Source organism: Schistocerca serialis, chromosome 2 (genome assembly GCF_023864345.2).
Source record: "Schistocerca serialis cubense isolate TAMUIC-IGC-003099 chromosome 2, iqSchSeri2.2, whole genome shotgun sequence".
NCBI lineage: Eukaryota > Metazoa > Arthropoda > Insecta > Orthoptera > Acrididae > Schistocerca > Schistocerca serialis.
This window is the reverse complement of record NC_064639.1, coordinates 850,706,146-850,728,430: the sequence shown is the minus strand read 5'-3', so window position 1 is coordinate 850,728,430 and position 22,285 is coordinate 850,706,146. Positions and strand designations below refer to the sequence as shown.

The following is a 22,285-nucleotide window of genomic DNA, read 5'->3' as shown; positions in this document are numbered from 1 at the left end:
CCATGTACATGCAGATACAGTTGTTGCTCAGGGATGAGTATTAATTGTTACTACAGTCTGTTGTTCGGTGCTTACCTCATTTTGTCCACCCGTTCACACAATGAAGGCTTTCGCGACCGGGCGTTCTTAGCTGCTGACGAATCTTTCGGGTTGTATGGTCATATGGTCATAGTTCGTGATAGTTTTCCGTTCGTAACGTTTCGTCCAGTGCGCTGAATATCTTCAGAGGTTCTCCTGATTCTGCTGTGCCTTGCCGAATGAGGGGTCGGACGTTGGAAAGGAACATAAACATTGTGGGTAAGGGATGTGGTTGAAATTTACATCTGATCGGCAGGGATAATCCTTGTCAGTGATAAAACTTAACTATAACAGATGGTTACAATATCTGCGTTTATATAGCGTCTGTACCTTCACAATAAAATGTCCACCAGAGATGCATGCATCTCTGAAGGAACAGACACCGTCACTGACGATTACATTTATGGTAAATATGAAACGGATTCGCGTTCTGCGACTATGTATTGATGTCAGCTGTTCGTGACACGTGAAAATTTATGTCGAACCTGAATTTTCCGCTTATCGCCAGCGGTCGCCCATTTCAGTTATCCGAACACGTCTCCAGGAAAGATCCAATCTTCACGTATTCACAATCCTTATGCTCGCACCATACGCGAATGCCGCACAAGGAAACAAACATTATTTCGTAATTTTAGCCCGTCGAATGTCTGTAGGACATTGTATCATGAAGATACAGATACTGTATAAACACACTGTAAAGTTAAAATGACGATATAACATTTGGCTCCCTTTGTGGGAATCACATATTGTACGAGCTTAAGGATTGTTACTAGGTGACATATGGAAGTTTGAATGGGTCCGGGAGGCATGCTCGGGTAGCTGAAGTGGATAAAACGACCGCTCGCGGTAAGTAGAAAATTCGGATTCAAATCCCGGTATGACACAAATTTCCATGTGTGGCAACAGCTGACGTCAATGCATAGTAGGAGAATGCGAATCTATTTCTTAATGTCAACTATGATTGTCATCTGTCGAATGGAAATCTTATCTATCGATTCCGTCGTGTTTTCTGTTAAAATTATCGTCATGTTTATATGTTTCGTTGGCTTCTCTGTAGAGCCTTGGATGATACTTCATCATTGTGAATAAAGTTTTGGTTTAGGAAAACTTCACTTTAAGGTTTCCTGACTGAAGAGCATGCTCTGCTGCAGCTGATTTTTCTATGAGGGCTATTCGGAAAGTGAGGTCCGATCGAGCGCCAAGGGAAAACCACAGTGAAGACCCGATGAAGCTTCGCACAGATATGTTGGGCAGCATCTGTAGTAAGCCCATCGATCGCGTCACATCGCTCTTTTCAGTTATGAGTGCCCAGTGAGCATGTAAAGATCCCTAGAAAATAGTATCTGCCGCCAATTTGACTGCCTGATGAAAGATTTCACCTCTGCATCTACATCTACATCTATACTCCGCAAGCCACCTGACGGTGTGTGGCGGAGGGTACCCTGAGTACCTCTATCGGTTCTCCCTTCTACTCCAGTCTCGTATAGTAGCAGAATGCGAATCTATTTCTTAATGTCAACCTGATGTGATGGAGCCCACATAACATAGCTGTCGTGCGTTTCCTTCTTTATGACAATTCTCGGACGCACTTGGGAGAGCAATGAAGCGTTTTCGATGGGAAGTGTTTGATCACACACAACACAGTCCATAATCCCCTGCCCCTCTCACATTCAACTCTACTTACATGGACCGCTGGCTATGAAGGCAACATTTTGGCATAGAAAACGAGCTGCAGACCAAAATTGTTGGAAAGCACAGGAGGCTATGATGAGGGTATTGCAGAGAAGTGGTTGGAAGGTGTAGCTAACAGCGCAAATGAAATAATTTTGATTTTCACAGCGATATCACTTTCGAAACCGATCGGACCTTACTCTCCGAATAGCCCTCGTATTTTTCCTAGCCTGAAAAGCCTTTTATGTTCGTTCAGCCATGTATCAGCCTTCTCTTGGTAGTTCCATTATAGATATTGTCATACATACACGGAAATTTACATATCCCGCATGCCGAGAAAGGACGGCGTTTATCCTCGCAGATCGGAGTATTCACAATTGTTCTCTCTTGATCTAAAACGCGGTCTGGTGTTCTGTTTCTGTAAAATCTTTCGTCTGATCAGTTACCTTTATAATAAAAGGGAAAGAAACTTCGTGTGTCACACCATCTTCGTACATGACAGAAACCATCCTGGCTTTGGGGGGAAAAAAGCCACAGATTACGGCTAGCCACGAGCCCACTTTGAAAATGTTTGGGTCGCCATTCTTTGTGACTATTTGTTAGGGAGTCATGATCTTCCATCCAGGTTTAAAGGACGAACTTGCTTTCTTAGAAACTACTGTAAATTCTGATGGAAGATATGCGCAATGTAAGAGAACGTCCCTGCAGAATTACAAACCAACGTACATCACATTTTTTTGCAGCAGAATTCTTGAGAATCTTCTAAGTTCGAATAAAATAAATTTCCTTTAGACAGAGATGGTTCTGTCCAAAAAAATGGTTCAAATGGCTCTCAGCACTATGGGACTTAACACCTGAGGTCATCAGTCCCATAGAACTTAGAACTACCTAAACCTAACTAACCTAAGGACATCACACACATCCATGCCCGAGACAGCATTCGAACCTGAGACCTTAGCGGTAGCGCGGTTCCAGACTGGAGCGCCTAGAACAGCTCGGTCACAACGGCCGGTTGGTACTGTCCACAAATCAGCATGGATTTAGGAAGCATCGCTTATATGAAACTCAGCTTGCTCTATTCTCACACGCTGTCCTGCGAATCTTTCATGAAGGCACCAGGAAGATCCCATATTCCTAGGCTTCCGGTAATAGTTTGACACAGTGCCCCACTGCAGACTGCTATCGAAAGTACGAGCATACGGAATAGGTTCCCAGATATGTGAGGGACTAGAAGACGTGCTAAGTTATACGAGGGTCACTCCAAAAGAAATGCACACTATTTTTTAAATCCATCTTTTATTCTACATGTTTGAAAGTTTTACAGTGTGTAGATACATCCTTTAGGAACAATATTTTCATTTCTCTACATAATTTGCATCGCCATCTTGGAACCAGCGCCTGTATACCCGCACGGTAAAATTCTGGACCAACCTGTTGGAGCCACTGTTTGGCAGCGTGCACAAGGGAGTAATCATCTTCAAACCTTGTTCCACGAAGAGAGTCTTTCAGTTTCCCAAAGAGATGACAGTCATCTGGAGCCAGGTCAGGACTCTAAGGCGGGTGTTTCAGTGTTGTCCATCCGAGTTTTGTGATCGCTTCCATGGTATTTTGACTGACATGTGGCCGTGCATTGTCGTGCAACAGCAAAACATCCTGCTTTTGCCGATGTGGTCGAACACGACTCAATTGAGTTTGAAGTTTCTTCAGTGTTTCACATATGCATCAGAATTTATGGTGGTTCCACTTGGCATGATGTCCACAAGCAAGAGTCCTTCGGAATCGAAAAACACCGTAGCCATGACTTTTCCAGCAGAAGGTGTGGTTTTGAATTTTTTTTCTTGGGTGAATTTGCATGATGCCACTCCATTGATTGCCTCTTCGTCTCTGGTGAAAAGTGATGGAGCCACGTTCTATCACCTGTCACAAATATTCCAAGAAATTCATCTCAACCATTCTCGTACTGTTCCAAAAGTTCGCTGCATACCGTTTTTCTTGTTTCTTTGTGAGCCACTGTCAACATCCTCGGAACCCATCTGGCACAAACCTTTTTTAACGCCAACACTTTCAGTATTCTGCAAACACTTCCTTCCCCTATCCCAACGTAGCGTGACAATTCGTTCATTGGGTTGCGTCTGTCAGCAGTCACCAATTCGTTAACGCTCTGCAAAGTGTCTGGAGTGGATGCAGTAGGGGGCCTGCCGCTGCGAGGTCAATCCTCAATATTGCCGTGCCCGCTTTCATCACGTAACCTGCTTGCACACCGATTAACTGTACTGCGATCGACAGCAGCATCTCCATACACCTTTTTCAACCTCTTGTGCATGTTTCCCACTGTCTCGCTTTCACTGCACAGGACTTCTATGACAGCACGTTGCTTCTGACGAACTTCAAGTGTAGCAGCCATCTTCAAGACATGCTGTGACGGCGCCACTCACGGGAACAGGTTGAACTAAGTTTGAAAACAGAAAGGATGTATGTACACACTGTAAAACTTTCACACATGCAGAATGAAAACTGTATTATTTTCAAAAATAGTGTGCATTTCTTTTGGAGTGACCCTCGTAGAACCCAATAGGTTGTCCTGGACGGTTAGCGCTCATCAGGGACAAGGGTATCGTCTGGAGTGCCCCAGGGAAGTGTGACACTACCGCTTTTGTTCTCTATCTATAATGGGCGACCGTAAAATGTCTGTTTGCTCGATCTTATGTGTCATATGCGAGACAACTGCGGGGTGTAGTCTGGCATTAGACTACTTCATATAGGCATCGCCTCTTGTAAATCATTGTAGAGTCACATTATCGTAAGCACCTTCGACAAATGATGGGAAAAATAATAACACTAACATACCAATAAGTCTGTGAGAATTAATGGTAACACTTTCATCCGCGTGTTTTAATCTCTTTATTCAGATGCGACGAGTTTCGGGGCACATTGCAATATCATCAGAGGCCACGCCTATGTAATGATGCCAAACAACACAGCGCCTACGCGATGGAGGTCAGAACTCCGAACCCAGCGTCGAAATCACGCAGTTTTGTTCTTGGTGGCCGAGGAAAAACATTTCAGACACACCACCACTCAGAATGGACACAAAAAGCCCTCATGATGTGGCACAAAGGACGTAAATCAAACCACCCGTTACCTTGGGCAGTTGATTCCCGCACATTTTGCGGCCGAAAACGACAGTTCACAGTGCGATGAGCAACAAGCAAAATTTGACGCTGCTGCCACTCCCGGGGCGATTCAACTCCGCTCTAACAGCGTTGGAGCTGCAACCCTATTGGTTATAATCTGATCCTTTTAGAGGCTAAAGCTACAGCAATTTTTCTTCTGCCATTCAGAGTGGAACTACTAGGCACCTTTAAAAACCATTTGACGAAGTTGTACCTGTTCAGCCCTCTGTTTCGCGCCCTCTTGTGGCGGCGTGCAACATTAGCATGTGAGTGAATAAAATGGCAAAGGGTATCTCTAAGACCCCCACCCCCCACCCTCCCACCCCGCACACACACACACACACACACACACACACTTCGGCAACACCCTCGGTGCCACCCAAGCGCCTTTATAGAGCGAGTTAGAAATGTACTTGTCGCAGACTTCGATAACCATTTAGCCTCGCGGCTGCTCTAGCTGCTGAAGGCAGGGAAACCCTTTGACACCCATTAGGTGGGAACATATTTAACCCACCTTACATATCCCATGAACGTCTGAGCTTGAGCTTTTTTTCGCATGTGTCGACCTTTGCTGGGTGAAGCGTCGGCGAGTCTGAGGGTGACGTCGCAGGCCGCCACGCTTTTACACCATTACGGACAGAAGTTGTAGGCAGCTTTGAGTCATATTTCAAACTTATGTGCCACAATGGGAGACAATTACGAGGTTTCGAAAAAGTAGCCCTTTGATTGTCGTTCTATAATAATGCGTGACATCACCGACAACTTTAATCTCTGCACAATTGAGTGTGCCTTTAACCCATACGGACACAGACTCGGATTCATTTACTTTACTACGATTCCTCGTCCTAAGAACCAACGACATTGTAGGTATATAGTAAGATGAACCACGATGTCTGTTATACACTTCACATATCTGAAATGTACGATAATCAATAACTTCTCTGCTGTTAAAAGTCTCCAGCCCTGATACAGTCTCCACTTTACCACCACGAACTAGAGCCACAGTAACCCAACCATTACCATGTGCACTAGCATCTGTATTAATAAGCGTAAAATTCAGTACGCATCCAGAAAACACTGAAGGACCATGAAGAATAACTTGCGCACCTACTCCGCTCTTCGTAGTCATAGATACATTATCAATACCTTTATACACTGTAAGGCGCGAACGGCTTCTCCTCCTAAAATAACGCAGCATAACTAGTCTGAATTTTACACTTACTAATACTGATGGTAATGTACATGGTAATGGTGTGGTTACTGTGGCTCTAGTTCGTGGTGGTAAAGTGGAGACTGTATCAGGGCTGGAGACTTTTAACAGCCGAGAAGTTATTGCTTAGCGTACATTTCAGATATGTGAAGTGTATAACAGAGATCGTGGTTCATCTTACTATACGTCTACAATGCCGTTCATCTACATCTACATACATACTCCGCAATCCATCATACGGTGCGTGGCGGAGAGTACCTCGTACCACAACTAGCATCTTCTCTCCCTGTTCCACTCCCAAACAGAACGAGGGAAAAATGACTGCCTATATGCCTCTGTACGAGCCCTAATCTCTCTTATCTTATCTTTGTAGTCTTTCCACGAAATAAAAGTTGGCGGCCGTAAAACTGTACTGCAGTCAGCCTCAAATGCTGGTTCTCCAAATTTCCTCAGCAGCGATTCACGAAAAGAACGCCTCCTTTCCTCCAGAGACTCCCACCCGAGATCCTGAAGCATTTCTGTAACACTCGCGTGATGATCAAACCTACCAGTAACAAATCTAGCAGCCCGCCTCTGAATTGCTTCTATGTCCTCCCTCAATCCGACCTGATAGGGATCCCAAACGCTCGAGCAGTACTCAAGAATAGGTCGTATTAGTGTTTTATAAGCGGTCTCCTTTACAGATGAACCACTGTTGTTGTTGTTGTGGTCTTCAGTCCTGAGACTGGTTTGATGCAGCTCTCCATGCTACTCTATCCTGTGCAAGCTTTTTCATCTCCCAGTACCTACTGCAACCTACATCCTTCTGAATCTGCTTAGTGTATTCATCTCTTGGTCTCCCTCTACGATTTTTACCCTCCACGCTGCCCTCCGATACTAAATTGGTGATCCCTTGATGCCTCAGAACATGTCCTACCAACCGATCCCTTCTTCTGGTCAAGTTGTGCCACAAACTTCTCTTCTCCCCAATCCTATTCAATACTTCCTCATTAGTTATGTGATCTACCCATCTAATCTTCAGCATTCTTCTGTAGCACCACATTTCGAAAGCTTCTATTCTCTTCTTGTCCAAACTATTTATCGTCCATGTTTCACTTCCATACATGGCTACACTCCATACGAATACTTTCAGAAATGATTTCCTGACACTTAAATCAATACTGGATGTTAACAAATTTCTCTTCTTCAGAAACGCTTTCCTTGCCATTGCCAGCCTACATTTTATATCCTCTCTACTTCGACCATCATCAGTTATTTTGCTCCCCAAATAGCAAAACTCCTTTACTACTTTAAGTGCCTCATTTCCTAATCTAATTCCCTCAGCATCACCCGACTTAATTAGACTACATTCCATTATCCTTGTTTTGCTTTTGTTGATGTTCATCTTATATCCTCCTTTCAAGACACTGTCCATTCCATTCAACTGCTCTTCCAAAGCCTTTGCTGTATCTGACAGAATTACAATGTCATCGGCGAACCTCAAAGTTTTTATTTCTTCTCCATGAATTTTAATACCTACTCCGAATTTTTCTTTTGTTTCCTTTACTGCTTGCTCAATATACAGATTGAACAACATCGGGGAGAGGCTACAACCCTGTCTTACTCCCTTCCCAACCACTGCTTCCCTTTCATGTCCCTCGACTCTTATAACTGCCATTTGGTTTCTGTACAAATTGTAAATAGCCTTTCGCTCCCTGTATTTTACCCCTGCCACCTTTAGAATTTGAAAGAGAGTATTCCAGTCAACATTGTCAAAAGCTTTCTCTAAGTCTACAAATGCTAGAAATGTAGGTTTGCCTTTCCTTAATCTTTCTTCTAAGATAAGTCGTAAGGTCAGTATTGCCTCACGTGTTCCAGTGTTTCTACGGAATCCAAACTGATCTTCCCCGAGGTTGGCTTCTACTAATTTTTCCATTCGTCTGTAAAGAATTCGTGTTAGTATTTTGCAGGTGAATTTTGGTGGAATGAACCACATCTTTCCAAAATTCTACCAATGAACCGAAGACGACTATCCGCCTTGCCCACAACTGCCATTACATGCTTGTCCCACTTCATATCGCTCTGCAATGTTACGCCCAAATATTTTAATCGACGTGACTGTGTCAAGCGCTACACCACTAATGGAGTATTCAAACATTACGGGATTCTTTTTCCTATTCATCTGCATTAATTTACATTTATCTATATTCAGAGTTATCTGCCATTCTTTATACCAATCACAAATCCTGTTCAAGTCATCTTGTATCCTCCTACAGTCACTCAACGACGACACCTTCCCGTACACCACAGCATCATTAGCAAACAGCCGCACATTGTTATCCACCCTATGCAAAAGATCATTTATGTAGAAAACAACAGCAGACCTACCACACTTCCCTGGGGCACTCCAGATGATACCCTCACCTCCGATGAACACTCACCATCGAGGACAACGTACAGGGTGCTATTACGTAAGAAGTCTTCGAGCCACTCACATATTTGGGAATCGATCCCATATGCTCGTACCTTAGTTAGGAGTATGCAGTGGGGCACCAAGTCAAATGCTTTTCGGAAGTCAAGGAATATGGCATCCGTCTGATACCCTACATCCATGGTTCGCAAGATATCATGTGGAAAAAGGGCGAGTCGTGTTTCGCAGGAGCTATGCTTTCTAAAGCCGTACTCGTGCATGGACAGCAACTTCTCTGTCTCAAGGAAATACATTATATTCGAACTGAGAATATGTTCGAGAATCCTGCAACAAACCGATGTTGGTTCTTAGTCCGACAGTGTTTATTCAGCTAATGAAGAAACCGAGAAATATGAACTGATGGCAATGTCTTGAAAGGGCTGCGTGGAACAGGAAAGGTCGGCTCACCTTGCCCTTCTTGGTGGTGGAGCCGATCGCCTTCTCGATGTACTCGCGCTCCTCGTACGAGATGCGCGGGTGCTGGGCGGGCGAGTCGTAGATGAGGAAGAACCAGGCGATGCTCCAGACGGTGCCCACCAGGCCAGTCGAGTAGAAGACCGACTCCCAGCCGAAGGAGGCGATCAGCAGCCCGCACACCGGCATCGTGATGGCCGCGCCCAGCGCCGACGCTGAACACACACACACACACACGCATGCATTACACTGGGTAGCGATGGATACGTAGTCTAAGTCTGTTTCGCTGATTTGGTGTAATTACGATGTACTGGTTTCAAAAATGACATTGGTTTTGGTCAATCGGATCAAATTTTTGAATTACTGAATTTTCTTTTGTTATGACAAACATAGCAAACCGCTGAGCAAACACTAATTTATTATTTCACAATTTACTTCTTTACATTAAAGTTGGTATTTTTATTTGTAGATAAAAGAAATGCCTTCAGAAAGAAGACGGTGCTAAAATAATCCCGATTGGGAAACTCGTGGGAGAACGGGAGAGCGGGATACAGTAGTGTTGTGCTGTTTTGTAGACCGTAGAATGCTGAAACCTACTGTAGTGACATGTAGCTATGTCTCTTAATGGAGAGGAAGATGGGGCAGCCATCTTGACTCAGTTTGGAGTAAGACTTGTAAGCGAACGGCCGTCCTTCACGTTTCCAGTTGCGTTTTTGTAGCCAGCCGCTGTGGCCGAGCGGTTCTAGGCGCTTCAGCCCGGAACCTACGGTCGCAGGTTCGAATCCTATCTCGGGCATGGATGTGTGTGATGTCCTTAGGTTAGTTAGGTTTAAGTAGTTCTAAGTCTAGGGGACTGATGAGCTCAAATGTTAAGTCCCATTGTGCTTAGAGGCATTTGAACCATTTGGGTTTTTGTAATTTTAGGTGAATTGAAACGCAAGATAAACTGACAAATCTTGATTCTATCCCCTTAATTGATAGGCAATCTTAGTGTATGCCATTCGCTATACTTTAGTTACATAATACGTTTACATGTGTCAGTTATTATCTTCCATAAAAGTTGTTTACCTGAAATGTGCTCATGGGGCGGAATGGAACGGGGCAGAATGGGATAGTGTACCGTTCTGTCCCTTGATTTTTTGATGCAAGTAGATTTCGAAATACATATTTCTTTTTTTCCTTGCTTTTCCAGACGGAGTGAATTTACATTGGAAAGACTAATAGACAACAATGATATAGTAAATCAATCGAAATATCACTATCAGCCGCGTTATCTTCTGAAATTGGAGTATTAAAAGCATCTACGGAATTCAAGTGCCCATATCAACGTTGGAAAGATACGTTCGTAAAGCTAAGAATAATACCAACAACAGAATTGACAAATCAGATGGGAAATATAAATGTCCTCACAGCAGAACAAAAAGCCAAACTAGCAGCATACCTGAAGTCAACGGAGAGAAGACTTTTTACTCCAACGATGCAACATCTCACTGTCACATCATTAGGCTACCAGGAGGCAGAAACAAATGGCTTACAACACAGCTTTGACAGGGAAACTTGCCTTTTTCTGCAGGAATGGATTATAGATTTATTACTAGGTATACTGTGTTGCCTATTGGCATGTGAAAAGATACACCTGGAGCACGAGCGATGGGATTCAATAAAGTAACAGTAACTTCGTATTAAGCATTAAAAATAATTCTACATTTTTCACAATGACGTTGAAATATTTTCTTATTGTTAACGAAAGAGGAAGCCGCCTGGTAGAATTTTGCACAGAGCATAACTTAATCATAGCTAACACTTGGTTCAAGAATCATGAAAGAAGGTTGTATACATGGAAGAACGCTGGCGATACTAGAAGGTTTCAGATAAATTATATAATGGTAAGACAGAGATTTAGGAACCACATTTTAAATTGAAAGACATTTCCAGGGGCAGATGTGGACTCTGACTACAATCTATTGGTTATGAACTGTAGATTAAAACTGAAGAAACTGCAAAAAGGTGGGAATTTAAGGAGATGGGACCTGGATAAACTGTAAGAACCAGAGGTTGCACAGAGTTTCAGGGAGAGCATAAGGGAACAATTGACAGGAATGGGGGGAAGAAATACAGTAGAAGAAGAATGGGTAGCTTTGAGGAATGAAATAGTGGAGGCGGCAGAGCATCAAGTAGGTAAAAAGACGAGGGCTAGTAGAAATCTTTGGATAACAGAAGAGATACTGAACTTAATTGATGAAAGGAGAAAATACAAAAATGCAGTAAATGAAGCAGGCAAAAAGGAATACAAACGTCTCAAAAATGAGATCGACAGGAAGTGCAAAATGGCTAAGTAGGGATGGCTAGAGGACAAATGTAAGGATGTAGAGGCTTATCTCACTAGGGATAAGATAGATACTGCCTACAAGAAAATTAAAGAGTCCTTTGGAGAAAAGAGAACCAGTTGCATGAATATCAAGAGCTTAGATGGAAACCCAGTTCCAAGCAAAGAAGGGAAAGCAGAAAGGTGGAAGGAGTATATAGAGGATCTATATAAGGGCGATGTTGTTGAGGACAATATTATGGAAATGGGAGCGGAGGTAGATGAAGATGAAATGGGAGATATGATACTGCGTGAAGAGTTTGACAGAGCACTGAAAGACCTAAGTCTAAACAAGGGCCCGGGATTAGACAACATTCCAATAGAACTACTGGCAGCCTCGGGAGAGCCAGTCTTCACAAAACTCTACCATCTGGTGAGCAAGATGTATGAGACAGGCGAAGTTCCCTCAGACTTCAAGAAGAATATAACAATTCCAATCCCAAAGAAAGCAGGTGTTGACAGATGTGAAAATTACCGAACTATCAGTTTAATAAGTCACAGCTGCAAAATACTAACGCGAATTATTTACAGACGAATGGAAAAACTGGTAGAAGCCGACCTCGGGGAAGATCAGTTTGGATTCCGTAGAAATGTTGGAACACGTGAGGCAATACTGACCCTACGACTTATCTTAGAAGAAAGATTAAGGAAAGGCAAACCTACGTTTCTAGCATTTGTAGACTTAGAGAAAGTTTTTGACAATGTTGACTGGAATACCCTCTTTCAAATTCTGAAGGTGGCAGGGGTAAAATACAGGGAGCAAAAGGCTATTTACAATTTGTACAGAAACCAGATGGCAGTTATAAGAGTCGAGGGACATGAAACGGAAGCAGTGGTTGGGAAGGGAGTGTGAGGGTTGTAGCCTCTCCCCGATGTTATTCAATCTGTATATTGAGCAAGCAATAAAGGAAACAAAAGAAAAGTTCGGAGTAGGTATTTAAATCCATGGAGAAGAAATGAAAACGTTGAGGTTCGTCGATGACATTGTAATTCTGTCAGAGACAGCAAAGGACTTGGAAGAGCAGTTGAACGGAGTGGACAGTGTCTTGAAAGAAGGGTATAAGATGAACATCAGCAAAAGCAAAATGAACATAATGAGATGTAGTCGAATTAAGTCGGGTGATGCTGAGGGAATTAGATTAGGAAATGAGACAGTGAAAGTAGTAAAGGAGTTTTGCTATTTGGGGAGCAAAATAACTGATGATGGTCGAAGTAGAGAGGATATAACATGTAGACTGGCAATGGCAAGGAAAGCGTTTCTGAAGAAGAGAAATTTGTTAACATCGAGTATTGATTTAAGTGTCAGGAAGTCGTTGCCGAAAGTATTTGTATGGAGTGTAGCCATGTATGGAAGTGAAACATGGACAATAAATAGTTTGGACAAGAAGAGAATAGAAGCTTTCGAAATGTGGTGCTACAGAAGAATGCTGAAGATTAGATGTGTAGATCACATAACTAATGAGGAGGTATTGAATACAATTGGGGAGAAGAGGAGTTTGAGGCACAACGTGACTAGAAGAAGGGATCGGTTGGTAGGACATGTTCTGAAGCATCAAGGGATCACCAATTTAGTACTGGAGGGCAGCGTGGAGGGTAAAAATCGTAGACGGAGACCAAGAGATGAATACACTAAGCAGATTCAGAAGGATGTAGGCTGCAGTAGGTACTGGGAGATGAAGAAGCTTGCACAGGATAGAGTAGCATGGAGAGCTGCATCAAACCAGTCTCAGGACTGAAGACCACAACAACAACAACAACAACAACGAATTTTCGATATTCCTTCGTCTAAATCGTTTATTAAACAACTTTGTATCTTAGTTTTAAGATTATTCCTAATAATTACAATGTTTATGCAGTGATCTCATAAAAAACTGCCTTATCCAAGCCTGCCTCGTGGGTGGGGCAGAACTGTAACATGCGGGAATTTCTTTGAAAAACGTAAACAATACATTAGATACAGTTTTAAGGGATTTTCAAGTATAGTTAATTATTAAACGTTAAATATCACTTTCCGCCCCGAGCTCCCTGTGTCCTGCTACATCTGCGGAGAATATAACCTGATCACTAAGGGAAATGCAGTTTCAAGGCTCATAAAGCGTGCTTACCTAACTTACTTTGGTACGCCGATTGGTGACCAAGATAAATCTTGCGCGCCACATTTTCTGGGCAACACATAGACCATGTATTTGAGCAAGTGGACCAAGGGGAAAAAATTTCTTTGAAATTTAGAATTCCCACGGTTTGGAGGAGCGGACAGTCCTTGCCACAGACTACTACTTCTGCGCTATTGATGTGCCTAGGATCAACAGAAAGAAACGGAACAGCCTCACATACTCTGATCTTGCATCGTCAACTCGTCCTGCAGCTTATTGTGAGGAAATTCCGCTAGCGGTTAAGGAAGGGAAGTTCCTTTTCCTTAACTGGAGTGTATTGGTATAGATTGTGTTGTCAGGTTGTCAAAATCCTATGCCGAACTGTTGGCATCAAGATTGAGAGAAAAAAATCTTCAGACAGTCGCTTTCTATCGCAACATACATAAAGAGTTCAACTTTTTTTCCAGAAGAAAAGGACTTGGTGTGCTGTACAGATCTTGGCGAGCTTCTTCACAAGCTTAGGATGCGTAAGTACGAACCGAAAGATTGTTCACTAACAGCAGCAATTTTGCAATCAAGTGCTGTTCCTCACAACATATATTGAGAAGGGCTTCCAAAACAAGATGAAAACCGGCGTGGTTCTCATAGATCTTACAGCAGCCTTCGATACAATATGGATTGAGGAGCCACTGTTTAAGCTAACTGAGATAATCAGGTAGAAACAGACTTACACCTTAAACAAAAACATGTTACCAGGCAGAAAAATCAAGGTTTCACTTCATGATATGGGCAGCTAGAGAGTGGTTCTGAATAATGGCCTGCCACAGGGTTCTACACGAACGCTCATTCTTTTCAATTTACGAGTTGTATCGCCGACATGCCAGACACACAATCAGATAAAACTGGGTGCACAGGTGACCTGGCCAACGGACTTCAAGGCAAAAATTTTAACGACTTCGACAAAATGTTGAATGCAGACCTAGAAGTACTGTACACCTACTATTCCAAGTGGCACCTACATCCAGACCCTTACAAGACGACCAGCACCATAATGCTTCTCAACAATAGAGATACAAATAGAAAACTATAACTCTCTGTGAATGGCCAACACTTCAAGCATGACGATAATCCTAAATACTTGGGAGTTTAATTAGGTCGCAATCGTACTTATAACTCACATCTAGAAGATACAAAACAAAATTAAAATCCTGTAACGCTGTCGTGTTTAAACTATATCGAACGACATGGGTTTATGGAGGACTTCAGCAGCAGCCCTTGTGTACAACGTGGCCGAATACTGTTCGCCAGTCTGGATGAGACGTGGACATCTAGCTAAAGTGGACGACCAACTGAAGGATATTTAGGGAACATTCAAGGCCACCCCATGTGCCTGGCTCCCCGTTCTAGGAAACATAGAGCCCCCTGAAATTAGGCGTTCACAGTTAGCCACAAGATAGTACAGAAAACTCCTAGACACCCCAGAACTCGCAATACACCAGGACCTAGAACCTACAGACAGGCTTAATTCAGAGTCATCTTTATGGAAAATTGGCGGAAATTGAAAGCTTCGAGTCGAAGGCAGTTTGTGGACGTAAGAACCGAAACTTTGTGGACGACCTCAACAAGAAGATCGATGGATTCAACCTCCCGAGGAAACTGTGGACAGCTTTGAACCGTGTGAGTACGAGTGTAAACAACAAGTGTAGGTGTAACGAACAAATGGTGCCTACTGGGCAGTCCTGAATGTGAGTGCGGGGAAATCCAGTCTATAGCCCATTTACTCGTGTGTGAAGTGCATGAATATGAAGGTGAGCTGAAGGACATGCACAGACTCCCCGACTCAGTCACAGAGTGTCTCAAGAACAAAGAATGTTGTAACTCAGTATAGAGCTATTAAAATATTTTAGTTAATACATTATGTGACGAATGCCTCTGTAAATGCCGAATGAGTAAATAAATTACTAACAGCAACAAACGATCACTCAGATTCGTATTGCTGCACAACTGCAACCATTACGCCTCTATACGGCTCACTCGACTGTACTGGAGGAGAAGTATGAAGCGGTGAAGTATGTGGTAAAAATTTAGACTATCTGCCATGAAAAATATTTTCATTCCCACAGTTGGTACATTTCGTACCCAAAAATCATGGAGTATATACTTGAAAACGGCTAATGGCCAAAATTAGGCGTTATTGATGTAAATAACAGTGATTATACAGGAATAACAGCCAAGGTGGAAGATGGAATTGTCCTTTGCTTGTTCAGTTAGCGTTCCACTTCGAAATTCAACTCTTCATTCTGGAAAAGCCTGACGCACACAGAGGTTTCTTCATCCAAGTAGAGACACCCCCTCGGAAAGCTTCGCCTTAGGCCCCCGTAACCTCATCGGGACATTTCGATGGTATGCTCCTGTGGAAACTTACCAGCGTAATCTGTTAGCACCACACACCATGGAAGTTCTGAAAGACACTAAGCATCACCCTTGCCTGATAATGGTTGTGTTTTCACCGTTTTTCGGCTGTGGTGAATCGATTTGTTTCCACTGCTTGCTTTGTTCCTTTTGTTCGGCTTGGTAATGGTACACCCAGGACTCGTCCATGGTGATTAGGTGGGTCAAACAAGACATCTGGCTTTGCCTGAAACACGTAAAACATTTCCGCTACTGCCTCTATTCGATAGACGTTGAACGGGCGTGAGGAGTCAGGATACCCTGCGAGCGGCGCCGTTTGTGATGTCAAAATGACGTGCAAAATGTTGAAAATTGATCCATAACTGATTTTAACTTTTTGCACCATCTCTTCATCTACATCTACATCTACATGATTACTCTGCAATTCACATTTAAGTGCTTGGCAGAGGGTTCATCGAACCACAATCATACTATCTCTCTACCATTCCACTCCCGAATAGCGCGCGGGAAAAACGAACACCTAAACCTTTCTGTTCGAGCCCTGATTTCTCTTACTTTATTTTGATGATCATTCCTACCTATGTAGGTTGGGTTCAACAAAATATTTTCGCATTCGGAAGAGAAAGTTGGTGACTGAAATTTCGTAAATAGATCTCGCCGCGACGAAAAACGTCTTTGCTTTAATGACTTCCATCCCAACTCGCGTATCATACCTGCCACACTATCTCCCCTTTTACGTGATAATACAAAACGAGCTGCCTTTTTTGCACCCTTTCGATGTCCTCCGTCAATCCCACATGGTAAGGATCCCACACCGCGCAGCAATATTCTAACAGAGGACGAACGAGTGTAGTGTAAGTTGTCTCTTTAGTGGACTTCTTGCATCTTCTAAGTGTCCTGCCTTCGATTGTGGTACGACAATCTTCGAGTACTACGGCCTCTACCTCTGTTGTGATTCCGGGTTCATCAAAGAGACATAGTCTGCCACGCCCTTCTTCTTCATTCAGACTTTTTTGACCACACTGGAAGCTTTGAGCCACCTAACTACTGCCATATCATGGTGCACTGTTGCTGTACACTCCCACCAACTCTGCACGGATTGTTGCAGTGTTATCCCACTTAAAATGCAGAAAACTAATTACCGCCCGATATTTCACTTCATCAGTGGGATACGCAACATTATTTTGGTTCTTCTAGCGTTGTGCGACGGCACTGTCCGTGAAGATTTCATTGTGTACCAAGACTGAAAATAAAGCTACACAGCTTTATAAATGGTTCAAATGGCTCTGAGCATTACGGGACTTAACTTCTGAGGTCATCAGTCCCCTAGAACTTAGAACTACTTAAACCTAACCAACCTAAGGACATCACACACATCCATGCCGAACCTGCGACCGTAGCGGTCGTGCGGTTCCAGACTGTAGCGCCTAGAACCGCTCGGCCACCCCGCCCGGTCACAGCTTCATAGATTTTGTTTAACTATAAATACTGTGTTCTGAGATTCCTACGAGCACTTTTGGGTTACCTTTGCACTTACATTACGAGAGCGTGCTGAGGGGTAATGCCTTCGAATTTTTTATGCGAAAACTATTATAGCTCTTTAAACAAAACACATGTTATTAACATTCTACATCTTGATTTTCCATGTCTACATATTTATCTCTCAACATAGTCATCTAGGCGACGAACAGATTTCTCCCAACGAGAGACCAGTTTGTTTATACCGTCACTGTACAATGTTGACCTTCGTTGACAGAGCCACAATCTCACGTCTGCCAACACCGCTTCATCACCATTGAAGTGAAGTCCTCAAAATTGTTCTTTAAGGTCTGGAAACAGATGAAAATCGGGTGGAGCCGTGTCGGGAATATGTTGAAGTTGGTCCAATAACAGTGAACCCTAGGCGTCGTATTGTAGCATATGTCACAGCGCTTGTGTGTGGTTTGGCATTGTCATGCTGAAGGAGAGAGTGGTCCACGTGTGGACGAACTATTCGAATTCGTGCTTTTAGTTTTCTAAGGGTCTCTCACGCGCCGACATAGTTACATTACACACCGCCATGCTGCACCGGAGCCCTTTAGTGGCAGAGGGTCGCAACCTGCGTCAGCAAAGCGGAGACATTGACCGAGTAATATCCATGATTCGGAGGCATTTCTTCTTAGCACGGCCTCATACTTGCAAATAGAGTACTGCGTTTATGGCCTTACGTTTATATTTCCCATGCTTTGTGTGTGCGTCCAATAACAAACCTCCAACTTACCGCCGCGCGGGGTTGCCGTGCGGTCTAGCTGCGCCTTGCCACGGTTCGCGCGGCTAGCCCCGTCGGAAGTTCAAGTCATCCCTTGGGCATAAGTGTGTGTGTTGTTCTTAGGGTAAGTTAGTTTAAGTTAGATTAAGTAGTGTGTAAGCCTAGGGACCGATGACCTCAGCAGTTTGGTCCCATAGAACTTACCACAAATTTCCAAAATTTCCAACTTAACCTCCCTCCCCACCCCAGCATCCACTCCGCTGCTACCCTCTACAGTTCCCACGACTCCGCACTTAACCAAGCAGCAAGTTTAAGTACTTTGAACAGCAAGGTCGTGACATGCAGTACATTGAAATCTTATCTTGTGTCTCGTCAAATGCTTACAAATGTTCGGATATTACATTGCACGCCATCGACATAATCAAATTTGTTTTGCTTGCACGTCCCTTCACTTTTTACAAGAGGCCTAAGTACAATCATATGGGCTCCGGGGCAAGTACATAAAGTGGGCTCCCCTCCCTCTTTTGCATGGTCACCCCCATTGTACTCCACTCCACTGCCAACTCAACAAAACGTCGCCCTCACGTAGTCTCTCACAGCCAGCCCCCCCTCCCCCCCAATGCAAACACTACAATACACCATTACCCTAGTTGCTCCCCTCCCTCTCGAAGTAAAAAGTGAAATAAGTAAGAAAAACTTAAAAAAGTCACTCTATTTTATTTTAAATATTTTGGTGAAGTGAAATATAATTTTACCAATTCTTCCCTGAATGTCCGTGAAACAGTTATTCGTCCTTGCATCTTGTACGTAACAAATACTGCCCACTACCTAAGGTAAAGTCAATGAAATATAAAATCAGACTATTTTTTATGATAATTTTTATTTAACTAGTGAGACAACCTCTTACGTTCAGAACAAAAGCATGAATCACCAATAAAGGGAAAAAAATTGAATAATTTCGCAGAAAGTCAAAAATTTAATACTCTGCTACACGACAAAACAAGTACATATAGGTAATTTCAAAATAGTTCTTCAGTTTAAAAATCCTTGTAAAAATGTGAGCTGCTAATGAAATGTATGTTAGTGAGGTAAATAATTATCTAAATTAACTGAGTTTTACGTTCTTCTTGTATATGCAAAATGGTTTATTATTTTAGAAACATCAGATGTCAGTTGTCGTTCAGTTTATGCATAGGTTTAGACGCCTACCTCAGGGATGTCAACCCTTGTTGATTACCTGAGCCACATTGGAAGAAGACAAGTATCTTTGAGCCACACATAATATGCTTAACACTAACAATAATCGCTGAGCAAAAAAATAAGTGTGTGTTTGTGTTTGTGTGTGTGTGTGTGTGTTTGTGTGTGTGTGTGTGTGTGTGTCCGGGGGGGGGGGGGATGGAACAAGGAGAGAATAGCAAATTGAAAGTATTCGATTTATCATAAGTTTATATAAACGGAATTTCATAGAATATTTCTTTCGGCGATCGTGTGATAGATGTCAACTTCTTGGGCCTAGCTGACAGTTGCTTTGGGCCACCTGCGGCCCCTCGAGGTGCAGGTTGGGCACCCCTGGTCTACATTTTCATCTATATCTCGTTGCAAATAGCGTGGCAGAGTTCACTTTTTGTTGAACCATACATTAAAGTCTGTTCCCGTTCCATTCGTGGACGGAGCGTGTGGAGAATGAATGCTTCTGCGCCACTGTGCGAGCTTTCATTTCTATTATTTTATTCGCACGATCTCTGTGGGATAGCTGCTTGGGGGACTGAGGAACATTCGTGGTTTCTGCTGTGAAAGATGTCTTGGATTTTTCCAAAGGCGTTCTTGAGAGATGAGCCGCGTATTGATTCGAGTACTGCTACTTAAGATGTTCCAACACCTCTGTCACACTCTACCGCCGGCTGGACAGGCCTGTGACCATTCACGCCATCCTTCTCTTACTGACAGCACTGCGCGACCATTTAAGAAGTGTTTGTAGCTTGGGAAAAGAATGCTTAGTTTTGCTAGCAGCCATTAGTTCGGTTAGACGTATCAGAATGGCTTTAAATTTATTCCTTATTAACATTATCTGTTATGGAAACAGAAGAGAAATATCAGAAGATAATTTCCTTGAAAAACTTAAATGCTTCATTTTAAGATCGTCGTCTCAGGCGGTAGATATGAAAAAAACATTGTAATGCTACTACGCGTCTGTAATGCACTTCATTCCTTCTTTTACCTTAATCTCATACCTACATAACGTCGGCATGGTCATTATTGCATTTGGCGTTATTAATGTTAGAGGGTAGCCAGGCGTCCTTCCTGTCACCACCATTTTATCCCGCCCCTCGTCCCTCGCCACCTCTGCCCCTAATGAAGATCAGAAAGAAAACTTAATAATATTATTTTATAGTATTTATACAGCCATGAGTCACACAGGTGGTATCATAACCGGTTTCGGTTGCTTACAAAGTTATCATTAGATTTTTTTGCATAAAAGAAAGAAAAAAAGGGAATAATAAAATAGTAGGAAACTCAAATACAAACTCAAACCAATTTCTACACAGATTTACTTGCATCTAAATATGTTACGCAGTAAACTCGCCAAAGTAAAACTAAAGAACGCAGGAGAGGCAATGTAAATGGCGTACTGCTTGTTCTATAAAATCACGGGAATTCAGCCGATCCAATGATACTCTTCTCTTAGAAGAGACTTCTTCGATACTGGTGGATTCCTATAATTTTCTGCCTCCTCGTTGATTGGTGGAACTGAAGGCTTTATGTTGCTAGAAGGGAGCAAGTTCACTCTAGAAAATAGCTCCCACTCAACTGCATAATCACAATGGAGTAAACTATAGATGGACACCGAGGCTACTGAAGCAAACGTCCATTTGTAACGTGTATGTCTAGAGATGACCAAGAGGCAATTGAAAGAGCCCCTGCGTATGTACGGATATGCAACACGCCTATCGTTAAGGCTTTTGTGAAGCGGCGATTACGGCGTTAAACGTGAGAATAATGCAACATAAGCTAGTGGTTGCGCTTGAGAACGCGTGTTACAATCATGTCTTCCAAGTTTCGATACTTTTACAATTCTACGAACAATGTATTTAAAATCACAGCAAATTTTATTATACTGCCACCAATAGTAGGCCTCATAGAACCGGTAAACTTATGACTATACGTAAACGATTTATAAGTTAGTGTCAGACTGTTCGCTGAAGATGCTCTCGTCTACAAGAAAGTATATTGACTAGATGAGCGTAAGAAGATGCAGAACGACTTGGACAGTATTTCCATTTGATGCAATGTGTGACAACACTGTAAGTTTCGATAAATGCAGTACTATGCTCATAACAAAGACAAGTAGTATCACAATGAAAAATTCGACAAAAGCTTCTAGAATCCTTCAAGTCGTTTAAATATCCAGTAGCAATACCACTTAGTCTAATACGTGAAATCATTAAAAGGAAGGCGAATGGAAAGCTTAGGGGTACTGATAAGGTGGTTGGATAGTGTGGTGCATCTGGGAAAAAAGTCATATGAAAGAAACTAGTGTGAGAAATTCTAGAATATTGCTCTAGCATTTCGATCTCCTATAAAGACTACTTGACAGCAAACATTAGAGATTCCAGAGTCGCGCCGATAGGATCGTACTAGCTCAGTACAGAGCGTATGAAATCCCAACAGAGAGGCTGCTACACTTTAAGCGCGAGTCTCAGAACGAAGAAGTTCTTGTGAAACTCTGTTGGGAAAATTTGTGGAACTGGTATCCAGAAAGACTGTACAATAACTCTGTAACTTCCATCGTATATCCTACGCAGGGATGATGTGAATAAGATGCCGAGACATACAGAAGGTCATTTCTCCCTCGCTTCATGCAGGAATAGAGTATGATAGGAACTCGTTTGTTTTGGCCCAAAGTGGCCTTCTCTGTGCACTGTACAGCGGCTTGTGTAGTTATAAGTAAATGTGGGAATAATACAGGATGGGCAATATAAAACTGGCCCGGAAAAATTTCATATACCGTAATATAACCAACCCTACATACCCCATCCGCAGCTGGAGCAGTTGATGTAGTTTGGTATACCTCTCTTAAGGCGCAGGAAATTTTTCCAGGCCAGTTTTATATTACCTGTTCCATATTATCTTTGTGCTTAGTTAATTTTTTATGCCTGCAATTATTTGCTAAC

At 42.8% G+C, this 22,285-nt stretch overlaps 1 protein-coding gene across 1 annotated transcript in view; it reads right to left on the bottom strand.

Moving 5' to 3' along the window:
- Positions 1-22,285, bottom strand: part of LOC126458136 (sialin) — a 388,874-nt gene that overhangs the window by 62,879 nt on the left and 303,710 nt on the right. The window contains exon 7 of the mRNA XM_050094978.1: positions 8,990-9,210. Within this exon, the coding sequence (XP_049950935.1) occupies positions 8,990-9,210 (221 nt within the window). The remainder of the gene's footprint in view (positions 1-8,989; positions 9,211-22,285) is intronic.